The sequence below is a fragment of the Muntiacus reevesi genome, chromosome 18, assembly GCF_963930625.1.
Source record: "Muntiacus reevesi chromosome 18, mMunRee1.1, whole genome shotgun sequence".
Classification (NCBI taxonomy): Eukaryota; Metazoa; Chordata; class Mammalia; order Artiodactyla; family Cervidae; genus Muntiacus; species Muntiacus reevesi.
In genome coordinates, this window is record NC_089266.1 from 17,810,420 (window position 1) to 17,830,876 (window position 20,457).

Below are 20,457 nucleotides of genomic sequence, written 5' to 3' on the forward strand. Positions count from 1 at the left end.
GACTGATGCTTTCCAGGCGTAAGAGACTAAAATAAAACCCTGAGAAGCTAGAGCCCAAAAGAGGGGCAACAAAACATCTTCAGCAATATTTTCACAGGACAGCTGCGCTAATGTTGCAAGAGAGTGGTAGCGATGCGGGGCTCTTTTGAGCCACTGTTTGAGATTTTAAATGATCAAATTTCTCATTCAATTTTCAACTCTCTTATTGTCTCCTCCCTCCTTAGGACCTGTTCTATTCCTACAAGAGTTAAAACAAAAAAGCTCCATTTTAACCATTTCCAGTGGTTCCAATGTCTGAAACACAGACCATGGGTTTAGCTTTGATTATGAGATCTAAAGAAAAAAAAAAGAGTTCAGAAAAGGAAATTCACAACTTTCGGTTACCTGTTTTCTAGCTCCTAGAAGTAGAATTAAGCTAGAAGTTAATTTTTTAGGCTCAAATTAAAAATTTCCAGAGAAACTCACTAAAAAAATAACTAGCCTCTAACATCCTTTTGATGCCACTTGTAGGAAATTCTTCTGCAAATTAATTTTTTTCTATTTTTTGGCCACACAGCAGCTTGCACCAGGGATTATACCCAGGGCCACAGCAGTGGAAGCGCTGAGTACTAACTACTGGACTCCCAGTAAACTCCCCTTCTGCAAATCAATTTACTCCTGAGGTGTGATTCACCAGCAAGCCTATTGGTAGCGTATTCAGAAGACCCAAACCCAGGTGAATGTGGTGGCGTTTACAAGGGGCACAGGTGGAAATCACATGGTATGGATCAGTACAGCTGCCGATCCTCTGAACTGCTGAGGCTGCAGAATCACCTAATGCCATCCCCCAAACTTTGCAAGCTCCCACCGTCAGTCACTCACAAAAAACTGCCTTTGAGTCCTAAATGAGTGTAAAAATAAAAACTCTTTACTACTGCCATCAAGGTGCCCAGGAGGCCTGTGAAAAGAACAGCAGGGTGGGAAAGGATTATCAAAGATTGTTTTTACTGACATCCTCTGCCCTCCCTGGGTTAGCCAGAGTTTTGAGGGTGAACCAGCCAATCCTGCCATGAAGGAAAGCTGGTATTTTCAGGGGTCACAAGAGCTCTGATACACTAAGGAGTTCGAAATGGGAATGAGATGAAAATGTAAATTCTACATACTCTGGGTTGATTTGGTGAGCTAGACTGTAACCTGGAAACTCCAAGGTCAAATAAGATGCAGTTCAGAGACCATTTCAGTAATTTTCTGAGTAGGGACTCAATGCTGGCAGCAATTTCACACATCGGAATGAACTCTGAAAAAGATACGAGTCTATCAAGGACAATTTAAAGGAGCCAGCCACCTCCATCACTCACTGGTTCCCTAGTTTGGGAAAGTCCATGGGTTACTGAACACATTCAAAGACAGAATGCACACTGCTGCAGAGTCCGGAGGAAGGAGTCAATGCAAGGAAAAGAAACCCAGCAAGTTCAGAATGGATCCTCCTGGGTGTCAAAGGGAGAGGTGGATTGGCAAATCCCAAGCCTCATTACAAAAGCTAAATCAGTCTTTATTAGTGAAGCCTACACGAGATAACCCATGTAAAGGGCTTTAGCATGGGGTTCAGCACACAGTCACGTTAGCAATATATAACATTTATTGACCACTTAACAATAGTGAAGCCTCCTTAGCTCTCTCTCAAAGACAGCAGCAGAGGAAAAAAATCTGCAGCAAGTACTGACCCTGTTGAAGAATGTTAGTTTTGTTTTTGCTTTGGTGCTTTTAACAGGCAATACCATATTTTGTGGACATTACATGCAACTGTCACAAGAGTGCCTCGCCCTTGGGGAGCTGGAAGAGAGGCTTGTAGGGCAGAGATTTCAGACAAAAGGTTAAAGCGGAAGAGCTGAAGCAGCCACCTCCTAAAGTTACTGAATCTGTGGTCCCCAAACTTATGGATTCTGCAGGGAAAGGGTTAAGGGCAGACTTAGTAAAGCTGGGACATTTTAGAGTGAGCACATTAGTCAAACAATGTGAAAAATCAGCAAAACTGCTTTGCCATGAGCAGCAGTCTCCCAGAAATAGGCTCTCATTTACTTTTCATTTCTTCTGCTTTCCAGTCTTTTCTCTTTGAAGCAGCTCTTGATTAGTTTCTTTTTAATTGCCACTTAATTGGGAAATAAAATTAGAACACTTATTTGTTATCAGTGATGAGGCTTCTCTTTTCATTTCTGCTTTGATCTAGTTTTGAAGAACCAAAAGCTGAAGGGAGAAATTAAGAAAAAGGAACTAAAAAGATTTCTTCCTTCTAAGGACCAGATACAGCTATAAGCCATTAAATAAACATGGAAAGAGCCACTCTTGGAGAAGCTGAAGAATAAAACAGAAGCAAGTGAGGATAGCTTTATGGAATTCCATTCAAAAAGACCTTTCTTTTCTCTTAAGTTTCTTCATAAGGAATAATATCACATCATCAGGAAGTTAAGAAAAACTCATAAGAACCCATTTTAACCTGTCCCCATGGAGTAAGAAAACAGAATGGGAAACAGACATCCCTGATGAAAGTGTTCTTGACCAATGACTTCCCAGCATCTCAGTGGTATTAACAACATTGCAAAATAAATTCCAACAGAATCCTAACAGCAAAACAGTGTAAAAATTCTTTCCCATTCCAAAGCATCCAAATAAACTTTGTTATCTCACAATTAAAATCTACTGCCAGCTGATAAGGTTTATTCTTCAGTGATAAATCTCTTACTAAAAACAAGCAAGCAAATTAAATCCTATAGATGAATCATGACCCGCAGGGGAATGTAGTATAAAGATTATTTTAGCCTGACTCTCCACTCAATTAACAGCTCAAGGAAACTTATGCCAGGTAACTTGCGGGGGGGGGGGTGGGGGGGGTGGGCTGGGGGTAATGCTACCCTCCTTTCTTTCCTCAGTTGAGTGGATTTTTTTAAAAAATAGAAAAACTATAAAGAGATACACAAACACTCACATGCACACATCTATACTAAAGATGTATGCTTGTGAACATGTGTGTGCTTTTATGTATACATGAAATTTATACCCACCAAATGTTTAATTATGGAAGAAAAAAACTCAGGACTAGAAAAATCAAGAACTAAAATACAAAAAGAAGAGACCTAAGACCCAGCACCAATGCACTTCCTATTATTCCAGTGCATGAACACAGCTCATTTCATCAGTGTAAAGCACTGAGCCCATCCTGAAAGAAAGGCCCAAGAGAACAAGGGTTGGTTTGAACTATCATTAACCTTTATTGCATATTGTCTGTTAGATCTGTTAGCATCAAAAGGAGATATTTTGATTCTTCTATCACTTTGAACACATTTAAAATAATATTAAGTAAAGACAAGCAACATTTCAAAAAGCCAAAAAACAGTGGAAAACTTCCATGACAAAACTGAAGGATCCTTGATCTCTGTGGGTATTTCACAGTAACTATAGTAAGGCTTATGGGACTTATTTGGGGAAAATTAAGTGTACCTGTGAGAAAAATCTGATATCCTTCTCCTCAGTGAGGAGAAAGGAACCTGCACTAACACTGGGCTACAGACTTAACATGTCATTCATTCACCCAGCAAATACTCATGAATACCCACTAACTGCCAGCCATCTCAAAGACAGGATTCCTGTTCCAAAATTCCTCATGGTCAGGTAAGACAAGGATTGGATACAAATGTTACTTAACTCCTGTCATGAGAAAAGCTACAAAAAAATATAGTATGTGATAGCGTAAGGGGGAGGGGGTTGGGGGGAGGACAGGGAAGATCTGAAGAAATAGAAGGGGGAAGGCTGCTTCAGATGTTATCTCATGTAACCTGGACAAGTGGAGGTTAAGTAACTTTCCCAAGGACACAGGACTATTAAGTGTCAAACCAGGCTTTGAACACATGTTTGAATGATTCCGAAGTCTATGCTTTTCCCATTGTACTACACAGCTTTTCCCAAAACCATTTCCTCTGACAATTAATGGAAAAAATGTCAAGTCTATTCCAGATTCCAAGTGCCAGAACTAGACTCTGCCCTTCAGGCTGGGTCCTCTGTTTTTCACCTGCGACCTCCAAGCTCACTCATACAGATCTCTAGATTTGGGATACCAATAAACTTAATTTGTCCATCCAGCCCATAACCATGCACTTCCAAAGAGCTTTTAAAGGTTACCACTTTGTTGTACTCTAAATAAAACACAGAACTTTTTGCCAAACAGTCCTGCAAAGTGATTCATAGATTATAGGCAATAAAACCAACTAACAAGCTACAGACACTGGTCAGGGCAACAGTTTGGCATTGAAAACAAAAGCAACTACACACTCAGCAAAGATGAAGGGGTACTTTCACTTCTGAAACGAATCTAGAATTCAACAACTCTCACATGTGACTGGGGTCTCTACTCAGAAGGGCCACTTTCCCTCCTTCCTGTTCCTAGTTCCTCTTTTTCAGCTCTTCCTTTCTCAGGAATCTAGAGGTTTTTTTTTATTACATTAGATCTGTGTGCAAAAGGACACAGTCCTATAAAAACCAAATCTAACAAGCTTCCTTTACCCCTGCACCTTCTTGTGGTTTTAAAGCTGAAGAAGATAAAGCTAGATCTTTTAACCTAAGCATTCATCACAAGCCACTTATAAGCCATTTAAATAATCCTTTGTTCTTCTATCACCTCAAGGTAACAGAATCTCTCTTTAAAGTTTATCCAAAGACTTTAACCTTACCCTTTTACCTCCAGGGCTACCACCAACCGATTGATTCAGCAAAGGACAAGATGGCTACGAAAATCAGACCATCAAAGACTCAGTCAAAGTTACACATCCATGTGTCTCTCATGACTTTCCGTTAGGAAACATATATATAGATAAGGAGAGTGAGCCTCTGCGCCAGCCACTGTAACAATGTGAGGAAAGAGAAATGATCGGGTGTGGCTTAAATTTGGAAGCTCAACATCAAACTCAAACGTTTGATGCGTTCCTTCTACGCGAGGAATACCCGGAAGCAAGACCCTAAAGGACAGGAGACGCAGTATTAAACCACTTCCAAACTGTCCAAGGAAGCACCATCACCCAATTTCTTGAAGCTCGAAGCTACTTCGCAAAGTTAATAGAGCAAAGATACTGAAAGAACTAATTATATATTGCTCGGGAAACTTATGGATCATTTGGAACAGCGGACACCATATACATCAAAATATCATACAGTAATTACATAGGGTTTATAAGGTGAGTTTATATCTTGGGATTCTCTAGTAGTGATATTTTTACAACATAATTATGGTTGGTATAGCCTGATGAATTTCCTCCTTGAAGGTGAACTGAACTGCAGTGAAACGTTTTATTATTCGTTTACTGCTAAACACGTTGTTCACACACCACCACTGTAACATTCCTTTTGAACTGTACTGTTAGATGGACCTGTGTTGTGCCATCGAAGGCCATCGTCCAACATGCTCTTTTCCCCGGACGCGCATGAGCCACATGACGGGAACATTACACAGAAGAACTTTTATATAATAAAAGTATTGAATGTCTCCGGGCCTTAACATACTGAGCACCCACCCCTGATAAATGACAAAGAGAGCAACCAATCGCCAGACAGGATTCCAATGTCTCAGCCAATAGGAATGTGGGGGTAGGGCTACACTAAGCTCCTGGTGACTTCCCCGCACCCCAGAGACCCAGGTTGTGGCGGACTGGATGGGAATTGGACTCCGAGGATCTCGTTACCCCCGGTTGTAGCTGTTGTCCTCCTCGTTCTCGCAATCGCTGCAGTGCTCATGGCCGTTTCCATTCCCTTCCATCATCTGCGGCAGCGGAGGTGCCGGCGGCTTCACTGCTGTATCACTCTCGTCCGCCATCTTGAGTTGCGAGAGCCGGCCTCCGCGCCTCTTTACATGGGGGGTTCCTATTGGACAAGGGGAACTTGCGCGATATTCTGGGTTTTGTAGTTTTCGTGGCGAAAGTAGCCGTAGCTAGGAGCAGGTTATTCCCGGGAAGCCGGAACAAGATGGACTACAATACCCAGAAATCTAGAGAGGAGGCGGTCGTGGGTGGGGAGCCAGCCCTATCCGGAAGTTCTGGGAGTTCGGTCGCGCGGGAGGAAAGAAGGGCCCGAGGTTGGCGAGGCCCACGCTCCGCCACCCGGGCGGTCGCGTCGCATGCTGGGAGTTGTAGTTCGATGCAGTTTAGGGTTTTGGGCGTGGGCTCCAAAATCCTAGGTTTGACCTCAGCCGGCCCTGAGCCGTTATTGGCTGCCGTTAAGGACCGTTACCATTCTCAGGTAAGTAAGAGGCCTTGAGGCCTGCGGCTGCGACCCACTGGAAACCCAAATGCATAGGATTTTCTTGGAGCGCCTTTCTGCAAGAAGCCAGGTTTGCTTCTGGCCGCCTTTCCTCGCTCGGGATTCTGGGCGGCCCTTGGTCGTTGGTAGCTCGAGGCCTCATGAAAGGCGGTGGATTGTGATGTGCGGAGCACTGATCCTGACCAGTGACATCTGACTGCTCTGTCAGGCCTTAGCCCTTCTTGGCCTGAAGCTCTTCCCCACACAGAGTCCCTTTCATTCTCCGCAGCAGCCCTTCACAATTACTCACTTACTGCCATCTTCTCAACAAGTCTAGAAGGTGGGCACTGTTCCCGTTTTTCACAGACAAGAAACTTGGCCCCAAAGTTGGTGGGTAAATTGGACAGTCTAATAGCTAATGAGTGGGGGGCGGGGGGAGGCGAGAAGTATACACATTTGGATATGACTTAAACTCTCTTAAGTTCTTTACCACTAAAGTCCTATTGTCTCATACATCTACCCAAGGAAATCAGTTATTAGAAGGTAATTTTTATATCTTAAGCTATTTTTAGCCTCGACTGAATGCTCCAGTCCTTTGGGTCTCACCCCTGTGGTTGAGTAATCTCACCGGAGTGTTGAGGCAGAGCCCAAAGACATGGTTACCATTCCTAGAGATTTTCCGTTCAGCTTGGGTTATGTGGGTGTTGAGGGAAGGACAAGTTCTTATCATCAGAGAGCTGCATGAAATGATCCAGCCAAGAAGGGAAATGATCTTGCCTTTGGGATACTGTCAGCGTGGGAAGAGGAATAGAGCGGAAAGAAGTATTTCCCTTCTGATTCAGGAAAGCAAAACAAAAGAGAGCTAAATATAGTCAATGCTTGATCTTATACCAGTGGCAAGAGCAGAAGAGTTACTAATATGATCCAAAGCAGCAGGTAACCCGCAATCATATATATTTGACTTTGGAACGCAGACTCTTGCTCAGGCTGAGAACTGTTACCCTTTCTTGTCTCTCTGGGGCCAAGACTGTGGTCAACATGATGCCTTATATGCAATGCAGGCAAAAGGAGGCGGTCAGAGATAATAATAAAGCCTTACATGTGTTAGATGGATTTAAATTTTCTAAGTATTTCAGTTATAATAGCTCATGTGACTTTGTGAAGGAGGCTTGAAGAAAACTATGCTTGGAAAAATTAAAAAAAACAGCGACACCTAATTGCAGACCTTGAACCAGAACTCATTTCTGGTATTCTAATTCCCAGCCCTATATTTTCTTTTCCTACAGATTTGCAGAGGCTGAATTAAGGCTAATGAAATGGGACTCATGAAGAGTGATTATGGAGGTTGATGGTGCTGGTGTTTGTGGCCTCTTGCCATTCTTGCAATCTGAAGCTTAAGTAAGACACTCTGCATGGTATTTTACTGCAAACCAAGCAATTTTGGCTCAGTGGAGAGCTTTTCTGGGAGATAGGCAAGCAATGTGACTGAGGTGACCAAGCTCAGAATGCAAATACGAGTCCAAGTTTCTGGAATCCAAGTTAGTATCTTCTAAATTCTTAGATTTTGTAGGATTCATGACTTCTCTATAGTAAAAATTTAAATTTTTACGTTTTTAAAAAGAAATTAAAAACAAAAAAGAAATTGAGTGTATGTGACACTTGGTTTGTTTTTTCTTTTTTTGGCCATACCACATGGCTTATAGATTCTTAGTTCCCCAACCAGGGACTGAACCTGACCCTGGCAGTGAAAGCACCAAGTCCTAACCTCTGGACCACCAGGGAATTCTCAACACCTTTTAAAAAACTTTATTTATTTTTTTTAAGAAATATATATTTTTTAAATTTATATTTATTTGGTTGTACTGGCTCTTAGTTGCAGCATGTGGGATCTAGTTCCCTGACCAGGGATCAAACCCAGTCCCCCTGCATTGGGAGTACTGAGTCTTAACCACTAGACCACCAGAGAAGTCCCCATCACCTTTTTTTTAAATGTCCATGTAATGACTGAATTTTGCCACATGTGACTTCAATGCCTGAGCTTACTTGAATGTCTAAGCAACTAAGCCTGTGTGCTACAACTACTGAAGCCTGAGCAGTCTAGAACCTGTGCTCTGCAACAAGAGAAGCCACTGCAGTGAAAAGCCTGAGCTCTGCAACGAAGACCTAGTGCAGCCAAAAACAAATAATTAATTTTAAAAATGAAAAAAAAAAGAGCATATAATCCTGTGTAATTCTAGATAGTTTTTTTTTTCCCCGAATACTCAAAGACTTGCTTTATTATAGTACACATGGGATGGAACTGATGGGAGGGGGTGGATGTTGTGGGCAACCACTGCCCTGATTAGCATCAGATGCCCATCCCGATGGCCATGAATGTGCCAAAGGTGCTGTCACTCTGCATCATGGTTTTTCTGATGCTGCCCATCAGCTCCCGACCCCACATTCCCATCCTGAGACAGGAAAAGGTCCTGAAGAGTGCCCCTGCCGCCATGCCCCCGGAGCAACCCATCACGAAGCCCAACTTCATGTGGTCGAAGCAGCTTGGCTGGGACTGTCCATAGGGACCCAAGGCCACCAGCATCTTGCTTGTGGCTTTGGTCGCTCAGACCTGCGTCTTACACAGAACGCAAGCTGGAGTGCACTCGAGATCCTGTAGATAGTTTTTACATATTTTTCAATTAAATCTTGTTCCTATTTCTCTGAGGTAAACATCCCCAGCTTTCTGAACTCCTCAACACACTAAAATGGCACAATTTTCCCATCTAGCACTTCTGGCTCTTCCTATCCACCCATTCTGGCAAGAGCCTCATACAAGTGAGCGAGGTATAGCAGGCCCCAAAGAATGGCTGAAGGATATCCCTGTAAACCTCTGCAGATTCTGGAATTTACTCCTAGGGTGCACACCTCCATTATTCCTTCTGGGTTATTACTGGAGACAATAGAATATAGTCATTAAGAGTAGGTTCCAGACTCTAACTCCCTGGCTTCTAAGTCCTGGCTCTGCCTGTGACCTGACAAGTCACTTAACCTTTCTGAGCCTCAGTGTCCTCATCTGAGACACTGCACACATAGCAGTAAAGTGTTTTCCCCTCCCAGAAAGTCAGCATCACTCCTGGTGATAAAAAAAATCTTTCTCTTGATGTCCATCACAGATCAAGGCCGTTGCTGTGCTCCCAGCAGATCAGAGATCCCTTTCTTCAAATGGGCCTGGGAAGGCATGAGCCAGGTCACCTTCATGATTCATTTAGCCAGTGGTTTGGAGCACTCATGTCCTGACATGTCGGTCTCTGTGGCAGAAGGTAGACAATTAGGGATGGACGACCACAGTCCCCTCCTTGGGTCCCCTCCATCAGTTGGTAGGTGTCTGGTCTGGTAGAACACAGTGCAGAAGAGTTGAGGGGTGGCCACAGGATGTAGCAGGAGCCTAGAGGTGGAATCCTTAACCTGGGGAAAGGGGTTCTGGAGAAGATGGCCGAGCTGAGTTTTGGTAGCAGAAGCAGACAGCCTGGGTGGACATCCTAGGCAGAAGGTATGAAAGTGGAGGTATCACAAAAGAGAAAGTTTGGAGGTATCACAAAGGAGAATGAAGTGGCCAGCTTGGAGTGTGAGGAGCATTTTGGAAGTTGCGACCAGAGAGGCAGCCAGAAGTCAAACCGGGAAAGGATGCAGTTGCCATGTTGAGGAGTTTGGACTTTACCCTGAAGACTGGGAACCACAGAAGGATTTTAACTGGGGAGAAAAATGATGCAATTTTTGTTGGAGAAATCATACTGGGCAACATCCTGGCTCTCCTAGGGAAGAGAGCTTTTCTCCTCTGAAAAACAGGGCTAGTGGGCTCAACTGTGAAATAGGGACTGGAGAGATGGTCTTTGGCAGCTCCCTGTCCCCCCTAGAGCTCACGCTCAGAAAGGGCATCCTTTCTTCTTGTGACAGTTCCTGAAATACCAGGTTCCTGGACCACAGTGGGCCCAGCCTTCTGCTTGGTGCTTTGGGATTTAAGAGAGTGCCAAGCATTCCCTGCCCAGAAGGCACTTCCAGTGAAATCCGGGAAACCAGGCACACTTGAAACCAAAATAACAAGGCCTGGCTGGGTGTGATTAAATGAACTGGATAGATAAGTTAACTGAAGATGGGGATGGGACAGGCACTGCAGACCTCTGGGCCAGGGTGGTTAGAAAAGGCTTCCTGGAGAAAGCAGGACTCAAACTGGGCCTTGGAGGCAACTTAAGCCCTGGATTCCCCCATCATGATCATTTTGGGGGCCCTGTGGACCCATTCCTGAGCTGGAGCCACAGCCGTAGTTTTACTTTTTAAAATTATTTATTTGACTGCACCAAGTTTTAGTGCTGCATGCAAACTCTTAGTTGTGGCACAAGGGATCTAGTTCCATGACCGGGGATTGAACCAGGCCCCCTGCATTTAAAGCACCGAGTCTTAGCCCCTGAACCACCAGAGAAGTCTCCCTGCAGTTTTACTTTTGTTTGTGTGGTTGTTCAATTTGCAGCCATTTTCCCCTTACAAGACCCTGTGTTCTATGAAAGCAGAACAGGTTAGATTTTCCTCACTTCTTTATCATCTGGGCCAGCACACAGTTTGTTGTTTTTTGTTGTTGTTGAACAAGTCATGTCCGATTCTTTTGCAACTCCATGGACTGTCGCCCCCCAGACTTCTCTGTCCGTGAGATTTCCCAGGCAAGAATACTGGAGTGGGTTGCCATTTCCTACTCCAGGGGATCTTTCCCAACCCAGGGATCCAACCCATGTCCCCTGCATTGCAGGGGGATTCTTTACTATTGAGCCACAGGGAAGTCCAAGCCCTCAATTAATATTTGTTGGATTAAGTAATGTATGACTGGGTAAATGAGTGAATAGGAGAAAGAAGGGACAAGGGCTTCAGGATGTGGAAATGTTGCAGACAAGGGGCAGAGGCAGAAACACATGGTATGGTGACCACACATGCCTAAAGCACTTTATTACTCACAATATGAGCTCACACAGTACTGTCTCGTTTGATCCCTACCATCAGTTGTTTTGTTTGACCTGGTGCAGTAAACCGGGCTGCTATAATTCCTGTTTTATGATGAGAAAAACAGAAGTTCAATGATTTGTCCAAAGTTTCACTGCTACTTAGGATGAAACTTGGACTTGAACCTGTTGTTTTCTTGCAAAGTCTAGTGCAGTAACTAAATTGCCTTCTTCCTTTACCTTTCCCAAGGGGGAACATAGGTAAGACATATGGTAGAACATATGTTTGAAGGAATGATTAGGGGCCAGGTCACAGAAAGCCTTGAGTTTCAGGCTCATCTTCAGAGTTTGGACTTTATCTCCCAGCTGGGAAGTCTTTTTTTTTTTTTTTTCTTTTAAGCTATTTAATAAAGAATAAATATTAATGATATTTGTGAGGGATGGTATAAAGTTAATTGCATATTAATATTTATTTAAAATAAATATACGGAAAGTAAGTTTAATTTTAAGAATTGAGGCAAAGGCCCAGGAGTCAAAGGAGTCATCTCTACTGGACTCGGAGGGCACCAAACAACTTGAAGTAGCTCTGTGGTCCGGGCATCATGCTAGATGCTAAGGACACGGGGGTGACTGAGATACAGGTCATTATCAGGATGAAGTGAGATTGTGTAAGCAGTCCAAGCCTGCTCAAAGTTTATTACCACCATCCAAAATTACAGAGTATATGTGTTTGAGCTGAAAAAGTCCTTGATGACATCACCTCAAAACTGCAAAGACAGAGCTTCAGTTCAGAGGAAGTTCCTGGGTTGAAGCCCCTGAAGCTGCCCTTCAGCCCTTCCTCCAGGTTCATCCCAGAGCAGAGATGCAGCTGCTGTTGGCAGATTGGACCACAAAGATGCCTAATTAGAGCCCCTACTTGTACATCGCTAGCTCACAATACTGTAAGGCAGAATGGGGGGGGGGGGGGCGGAGGAAGGATTATCCTGAAGGGACTGCCTAACAATATGCCCCTAGGAAGAGCTTGATACCCTGGGGGAGGCGAAGCCATCTTATTTCTATCACTGCCGTGGTCAGTCATTGTTACTGATGGGGATCGGGGTAGGGGCAGCATGCTCTGGGTATCTTTCTGACGGGACAGAAGTAGGCCAGAGGTTGAGAACCACAAAGTGAGGTTATCTGAAAGTTGTTTAGTCCAGAAAGAGGACTGGACCATTAGCTCTATAGAATAGGAATTAGACTTGTTTTAATATGACCCTGTGGATTAGAAGAGATGTTACCTAAGGAAAAATGGCCAAGATTGAATTTCAGAGACATCATGAAGCTGTCTGGAAAGAGTACATTCACTGACACTGGACTTGTCCAAGTAAAGTAAGCAGAGATGATGTGGAGGAGATTCAGACACTGAAGAGGTGTTTGGACCAAATGGCCTCTTTGATCATGAGATGCAATCCTGCTTGGGTGATGTCAGTCGGTGCTTCTGACCTCAAGAAGAAAGGTTTCAGGGACTGGAGTGATCAGAGAAAGATGTTTGCTTACTTCATCCTTCAATGTATTGGATCCCTAGTAAGCTGGACACTGGGCCAGGCACTGAGGACACTAGTGGTGAAGACAGACAAGATTCCTGCCTTGAAGCTGAAAGCAGATACAGTTTAGAAAGAGGGAGAAGGAGGCAGGGTAGGAGTCAAGGACCACCTCTCATTTGAAAAGACCCTGATGCTGGGGGAAATTGAAGGCGGGAGGAGAAGGGGATGACAAAGAATGAGATGGTTGGATGGCATCACCAACTCAATGGACATGAGTTTGAGTAAGCTTTGGGAGTTGGTGATGGACAGGGAAGCCTGGTGTGCTGCAATCCATGGGGTCACAAAGAGTCGGACTCGACTGAGCGACTGAACTGAACTATATGTGAAGCACCCTTAGGTGTTTTTATGTATTTTCAATTCTTTCAACAAGCAGTATGGTAGCCAATATTTGCACTTTGAAAGAGCAGAGGGTCTAAGTGACTTGGCTAGGGTTGTAAGCATAGAATGAGCTCCATAGCCAATGTACATGGTAAATGGATTAACCTTTATATGTCAGCTTCCACAACTACTGAGCCTGCATACCACAACTAGAGAATCTATGCCATGTGCCACAACAAAGGATAATACGTGCCACAACTAAGACCCTACACAGCCAAATAAATAAATACATATATTTTAAAATGTCAGTTTCTGGGAATTCCCTGGCAGTCTGTTAGGGGAAGCACACTGACGGAAATGGCCCACCCTGGCCAGGCACCATAGTAACTATTTGCATGAGTTGTTTTATGATAGGAGGTCCAGGTAAGGAACACGGAACTAATAAGCCATCATCAACCAGAAGAGTTCAGGAAAGGTCCAAAGGAGACATCAATTGTCTGACCACCTCCCAGAATCCTCCTCACTGGCATCCATCTTGGCTGAACAAGGCATCCACCACCAGGAAGGACTTCTGAGTCAGAATGATTGGCTAAAGACAACACAATCCCATCACCATGAAACCAGAGACTGCAGCCAAATGGCAGAGCAGTTCTCCTGGGTTCCTTTACCCTACTACTCTCCAGCTGGGAGTCCTTTCCCAATAAAATCTCTTTGTTTTGTCAGCACATGTGTCTCCTCGGACAATTCATTTCCAAGTGTTAGACAAGAGCCCAATTTCAGGCCCTAGAAGGGGTCCCCCTTCCTGCAACAAGTCCAGTGGTTAGGATTCTGCACTTTCACTGATGAGGGCCGAGTTTAATCCCTGGTCAGGGAACTAAGATCCCACAAGCTGCCCAGCCAGGCTAAATAAATATAAAATGGGGATGGTAATGGTATCTACCTCAAGGACTGTGAAGATTCAATGAGAATGCCTACAGAGTGCTGTTAAGACTTGGCCGTAGCCACTACCATGGCTATTGTTACCATTGCCAGAGGCTGCACAGCTAGTGGTGGCCAGTCCTGAACTAGAGGTTGGGCTCCCTCGCCTCGGCTTTCTTCCAGCTTGGAAATGTTTTAGCGCCCAGGGCGGAGTAATCCAGCACTCTAGGGAGGCGCGCCTTCCGGGTCCCGCCCCCAGCCGCCGGCCCCGCCCCCTTCAGCTGGCCGGACGTCCGGTCCACGTGCGCGCGCTCCGAGGCCCCGCCTGTCTTCAGAGAGCCACCCAGTAAGCGCCTCTGAGATTGGGCGAGCGGCGGCGGCCCAAGCCGGGTCAGAGTCCCAGGGTACGTAGCGCGCCGCATGGGCAAGTGGGAGCGGCCGGACCCGGGGGAGGGGGCTGGCCGGTTGCGGCCCCTGGGGCCGCTTTGTCTATTCTGGCGTTCAGGCCACCGTGCCCGTAGGACTTCGTCCAGCCTGAAGGCATTGTGTCCAGCCGCCGTATTCTCGGCGCAGTAGTCGTGTTGGGCTGGCGTAGAATACGCGCCTTTCTTTTGAGTCTCGATTACAGTTTATTGAACACATACTATGTAGCAGCTATTGGTCAAACGCTTTTACCTCCGTGGCCCATTGCCTTGACAACAACCCTACTAAGTAAGGTGATGTTTCACCAATTTTAGAGCTGTGGAAACTGAGAAAGGTTTACAACTAGAAAGCAGTGGAGATAGTGAATTTAAACCAAGGTTCAGGCCAAAGCCGCTTCCCTCGTAGCTCACTCGGTAAAGAATCTGCCTGCAGAGTGCAGGAGACCCGGGTTCGATCCCTGGGTCGGGAAGATCCCCTGGATAAGGAAATGGCAACTCACTCCAGGGTTCTTGCTTGAAGAATTCCGTGGACAGAGGAGCTTGGCAGCTACAGTCAGTGGAGCCACAAGAGTCGACCCGACTTAGCGACTAAACCACCACCCCCTGCACTTCAGACCTTTGTGGTCAGATCTAAGTTTGATTTTTGAATTCAGCCTCTGCCATTTCCAGTTGTGTGACCGTGGGTACCGCTCCGACTCTTGTTTGCTCACATGAAACATTGGTGGCGTGGAGTTCCCAACTCTTGGCGTTTATGAAAAGGGCAGCCTACTTCTCTCCCCATTCCCCGCTTCCCAAATGGAGGCGTTGGCGCTTCTGGCGCTGAGTTTGTTTACGAAGTTTGCAAAAATTTTTCCCTCTCTTAGTTATGGGGAAATTTTCACCCGAATGAACCTTGACATTAAGTCCTAGTTTTAAAGTTGAGGAAATGGAAGGCTTTGAAATGTGTTTTCTTTGCGGCCGGGGGTGCAGGTTTGCCTGAATAAGATGGTTTTGGCAGGGTGCAGACAAGCCTGGGGACACGGTAACATAATAGAGATCCGGCTATAGAAGTGGACAGGCCGGCTGGGGTAGCTTTTCCTTATGAGGGCCTTAAATTCCCACCAAATCCTCTTCTGTCTCTTGAGCAAGGTCAGAATCTGTTCTCATGGGAAGCCTGTTCAAAGGGTTCAGAACCTCGGTGCCTGTGCCTTTACGACCAGGAGTAGCCATTGATTGAGCTCAGCTTCCTTTTGGAAACTACGCACTCTTCACATTTTTAGGTTGCTAAAATTTTTCTCTGAAAGTTTCAATAGTTGCAAAAGCTGTGATTTCTGGTTAACTGTAAATACTGACATCTTAAAAATGAAACTGTCAAGGTACTTAAGTCTGCAAAGGAATGTAAATACCATAGTGATTTGATTTTCCCTCATCCTTGGAAGAGATTACATGAACCAGCTTTTATTGAACAATTGAAATTTTACATGTTCCTTTTTCCTCCTTGAACTCCTATTTCCACTTAATTTCCTTCACAGAATTTCTTTTTCTAGTCAAATCAGTTTTATACTCGAAAGTTTTTGGTTTGTTGTTCTGCTCTGCTACCAAAATATGTATAAAAACTAAAACATTTTTGAAAATTGTATTGTCATACTATTAAATATTTTCTTTTAGATTGAGTTCCAAAACTGAAAATACACAACTGACCAAAACAACTCGTTTTGATCATTGTTAACCCTAAGTCTTATTTGAAATGCTTCTCTTAAATAAGCTGAGTGGAACATTTTCTTTTAATTCATATATGTATCCCTGTATATTTGCTAGAATTGACCTCATGTGACCTCAGCCTGCAGTGGCTTGGAGTGGGGCTTGGGTTCCCAGCCAGAGGTTGAGGCTGGGTCACAGCAGTGAAAGCACTGGATCCTAGCCACTAGACCAGTGGTCAGTGACAAGGGCCTTGGCCCTTGGGCTCTGCAGAAAAGAATTTCCACAAAGACGGAAAGTAGTGAAGCAAGTGAAGTATTTATTAGGAGGAAAAACAGTGCAGTACATGTGGCTAGACACACGGGCAGACTCAAAGGGAAAGTCCCTGAGTTGCTGAGTCTCGCCCTCGTGGTAGTTTGAGTTACTTTTATGGGGTATTTCTTCCCCGTTTCTTTTGGCCAGTCATTATGATTTGCTTGGTTCACAGCCCATATTCGTTATATCTTAGGATCCTTCCATGTGGGCATATGCACCTTTTAGCCAAGATGGATCCTACCGAAAAGGCATCTGGGTAGATCATCCCTTGACATGATTCCTCTTTGGCCTCCTAGGAGCCTTTTCTGCCCATGTGTGTTCAGGGAGCTCTCCTGACTTCAGGAATGAGAAATACGTGGTCTCTGCAGGGCCCGGTCTCCTCCCTTAATTGTTCCGCTATTAACATCTTGGAGTTTTTTGGTCAATAGAGAATGAATCTTCAATTTTTTCACCCTGGAGGGTGGGGGTGGGGGCATCTGCCTCCTGCCTCAGAATGAGCAACTGACCCTAACCCTGCTTACCCATGAGATGGACATTTAGCTGTGTGATTCGTGTATCCAGGGGCTTCCCTGGTGGCTCAGATGGTAAAGAATGCCCAAAATGCGGGAGACCCAAGTTCGATCCCTGGGTTGAGAAAATCCTCTGGAGAAGGGAATGGCTAGCCACTTCAATATTCTTGCCTGGAGAATTCCGTGGCCAGAGGAGCCTGGAAGGCTACAGTCTATATGGTTGCAAACTGAACGACTAACACTTATATTTTGTGTATTCAATAGATGTTTTTTGAGGCCCTTCTGCTTATTGGGCCCTGTTTTAAGCACCTTAAATACAATAGTGTTCAGATTCTAGGGGGAGAGGCAGATTACATCAAATAATCATGTAGATATATTTGAGGGGTGATAATAAGCACAGTGAAGAAAAGTGGAACATGAGGGAAACGGAGGGGTGCTACTTTATATATTCAGGACAGTCTGATTGGGTAGCAGTGGGACAGAGAAGGGGAAAGGGGCCTTGTGACTTTTGGGAAAAGGGTCCTGCATGTGGTGGGAACAGCCAGCATGCCCACAGGCCTGAGATGGGAGGTACCCAACACAGTCAAGGGGCAGCAAGGGGCCAGGGTGACTGGAGGGTCTCATTTGATGGGGAGAGTGGGAGGGGGGACCCAGAGAGGCTGGAGCTGAGTCTGTCCAGAGACACACAGGAACTCAGAGATGGAGAGGTGATGTGATCTGACTTAGGATCACACTAGCTGCTGTGTGACCAGCAGACTTGTCAGGGAGCAAAGGTGGCAGCAGATCACTCAGAAGTCACTGCAGTGACCCGGGAGCCAGATGCGGGGCTCGGGGGCAGGTGGGGGGACCAGGCATGTCTGGGAGGTAGAACTGGCAGGGGGCAGGTGGGTTGGATGAAGATTGTGAGAGAGGAACCGGAAGGATGCTGAGGGTTTGGGGTTGAGCAACTGAAAGGACAGAGGTGCCCTTCAGGGAAAGGGAGTAGACCACCGTCACCGATGTGTCACACATTGAGTTAGGAAAGATGAGGAGATGGTGGCATATGGTACCTCATTCAGTCCTGATGAAACCCCTGTGCATAGTTATTATTATTATTATTGACTGCGCCATGCAGCATTCAGAATCCTAGCTCCCCCTCAGGGATTGAACCCAGGTCCCCTGCATTGGGAGCTTAGAGTCGTAACCGCTGGACCACCAGGAAAGTCCCAAGTAGTCATTATTAATCCCATTTTATATGTAAGGAAACAGAAGCCCACAGCGCTGAGGTATATTGCCCGAGGCCACATGACTGCCCAGCCCAGGCCCTGTGACTTCACAGCCCCTGAGGGTTGGCTTTCCCTGTGATCATTTTTCTTTGTGAACACTAGCATAGTTGTCCAGTCCAAACAACCTCCCTGTCCACCCGTCAAACCTCCCTGGAGCAGTGATGTGTGCCTGGAGAGGGCTCTAGGAGAGGGACCTGCCTTCCCTTGGTGTTGGCAGGGCAGAGGGAGAGGCAGGCTGAGCGCCATACCTGCTCTGGGGACTCCCTCCAGCTCCTGACATCCTGGAGGAGGAGGTGATAACTTAATATAGGTCCAGCGGATGAGGAGAACTTGGACTTAGGTTTAAAGAGCAACCTCTCACCAATAATGAAAGATCAGGAGTGGGGAAAGTGTAGATAAAAATAGCACTTAGTAGTTAACTGGAAAACAATATATTTTTGCAACCTCTGGTTCCACAAGAAAATAATTGGGTCCCAAGGTAGGGAACAACTCGTTTTCATGAATGATTATATTGATCATTGGAGCAAAGTGGATGCACCCGCTTTGGAAAGTAATTCAAAGGAAAGGCTCGTGGCCGGTCAGGCCGGCCCAGGGTGAAATCATGAGAGGCTGCAGAGGAGGGAGGAGGAGCTGGAAGTTAATGAGGGAGCAGACTTCTGGCCCCAGCCGGCAGGTGTGGGGCTGTTGTTTGGGAGATGCAGAACAATAGAACTCCCTCCCAACCAAGCCCCGAGCTCTCCTGAGGGAGCAGAGAGTGTCCATTCACATATCAGTTTCTTACTCTGCTTGAAGCCGCTGGGTGTTCTGTCTCCACTTTTCTCCAGGGGGGATTTACTAGCAGTGAGCAGTGTGTTCTCAAGGATAGAGGAGCACGCTAGGAGCTTCCTCTGTGCCAATGAAGGGAGAATGTGACCCCACGTATTTCCGGTCACCTTCCCTGCTCATGGAGTTGGTCAGTCATTCATTCTACGATGATCATCAAACACTATCAGCATGAAAAGGGAGCTTTGGTTGAGAGCTCCATGTGTGCTAAGTACTGTTCTAAGCACTTTACATATATTAATTCATTTACTTTTCATGGCAACCAGAGTAGGGCTTCTTAGCTCCATTTTACAGATGAAGGTTAAATAACTCAAAGGAAGGTTAAATAAGGTGACCAATATCACTCACCTGGTGAGTGACAGACCCTGGACCCTGGGCTAGGTGCTAGGGACAAAAGGGTCCAAGCGCTGGACACGGCTTGTGGCCTTGTGGAGCTTATTTTGTCTAACACATCCTCGTGCAAACAGAAGCACACAGCCGGGTGGGCACAAGGGAAGGCGAGGAAATGAAATGGTGAGAGGTGGGAGGAGCCCAGTTTGGGTTGGGGGGGACAGGCTGCACTGAGAGAGGTGATCTGCTCCCTCCCGCTGTCAGGTCCTGACTCAGAGTGACCGCTCTGGGCCCTCAAAGCGAGGACCCCCATCCTTGATCCCCTCCCCTGCTTAGCACTGCTTCATATATCGTGAGCTTTCTCTTTCTATGCCTCCCCTACTGCCTCCTTCAGAGTGTGAGCTCCGTGGGGGCAGGCGCCCTTGTTCTGAACAGTGCCTGGTGCCTGATTGGCGAAGGGATGACTCGAGGAGTCCTCCAGGTGAGGGCGGTGGACAGGGGAACCGCAGACGAGGAGGCTCCGAGGTAGGAAAGAGCCTGGCGTTCAGGGTCAGGCAGCAGGCGCATGTGACAAGCACAGGCGTGGCCTAGGGGTGATGGAGGGGATGGGAGCGGGGTGGACAGTGCGGTATCACAGGACCCAGAGGCCTCTGAAGTCGAGGAGGAGGAGGAGAAACACAGCGAAGGTTTTAGACAGGAATGACAGGAGCAGATGTTCACATTAGGCCATGATCTTGGCCACCTTGAGAGAAGCAAGGCAGGAACTGGGGGGGAGCGGGTGCCAGGTCACAGGTTCCTGCAGGGGTCTAGGCTCTGGGTGCGGGTGGCTTAGGTTAGCAGGGTGGGCATGGTGGACTGAGAATTCCCCAGACAGCAGGGGGTTGTCTGGAGGCCCGTGAAGCAGTCAGCTCTCATTTTTCCCTAAGGAACGCTGCCAGGGGAGATTCCAAGAGAGATCAACCTTCCCCAAATGTATTTTCTTTGTTGTCTCCGGACCATGGGGGCCCAAGAAGTCAAAACCAAAGGGCCCAGAGGTAGTGGTGCACAACAGAATTCCATCGTCACCTCGCAGGGCT

The 20,457-nt window shown here is 46.0% G+C and overlaps 2 protein-coding genes and 1 pseudogene across 8 annotated transcripts in view; 1 reads left to right on the forward strand and 2 right to left on the reverse strand.

The window, feature by feature from the left end:
• NMT1 (N-myristoyltransferase 1) overlaps positions 1 to 5,875 on the reverse strand; it is a 32,428-nt gene extending 26,553 nt beyond the window's left edge. Inside the window, exon 1 of the mRNA XM_065908781.1 lies at positions 5,706 to 5,875. Within this exon, the coding sequence (XP_065764853.1) occupies positions 5,706 to 5,836 (131 nt within the window). The 5' untranslated portion in view covers positions 5,837 to 5,875. The remainder of the gene's footprint in view (positions 1 to 5,705) is intronic.
• Positions 5,876 to 6,071: 196 nt separating this feature from the next.
• The window catches only part of DCAKD (dephospho-CoA kinase domain containing), a 29,023-nt gene continuing 14,637 nt past the window's right edge, over positions 6,072 to 20,457 (forward strand). For 2 of the 7 annotated variants that reach the window (XR_010659719.1, XM_065910542.1), the window contains exons 1-2: positions 6,072 to 6,258; positions 7,545 to 7,796. The gene's annotated coding sequence lies outside the window, so the exon portion shown is untranslated. The other 5 variants (XM_065910544.1, XM_065910547.1, XM_065910545.1 and 2 more) reach the window with 5 other exon arrangements.
• On the reverse strand, positions 7,807 to 9,108 carry LOC136149900 (reactive oxygen species modulator 1 pseudogene; annotated as a pseudogene).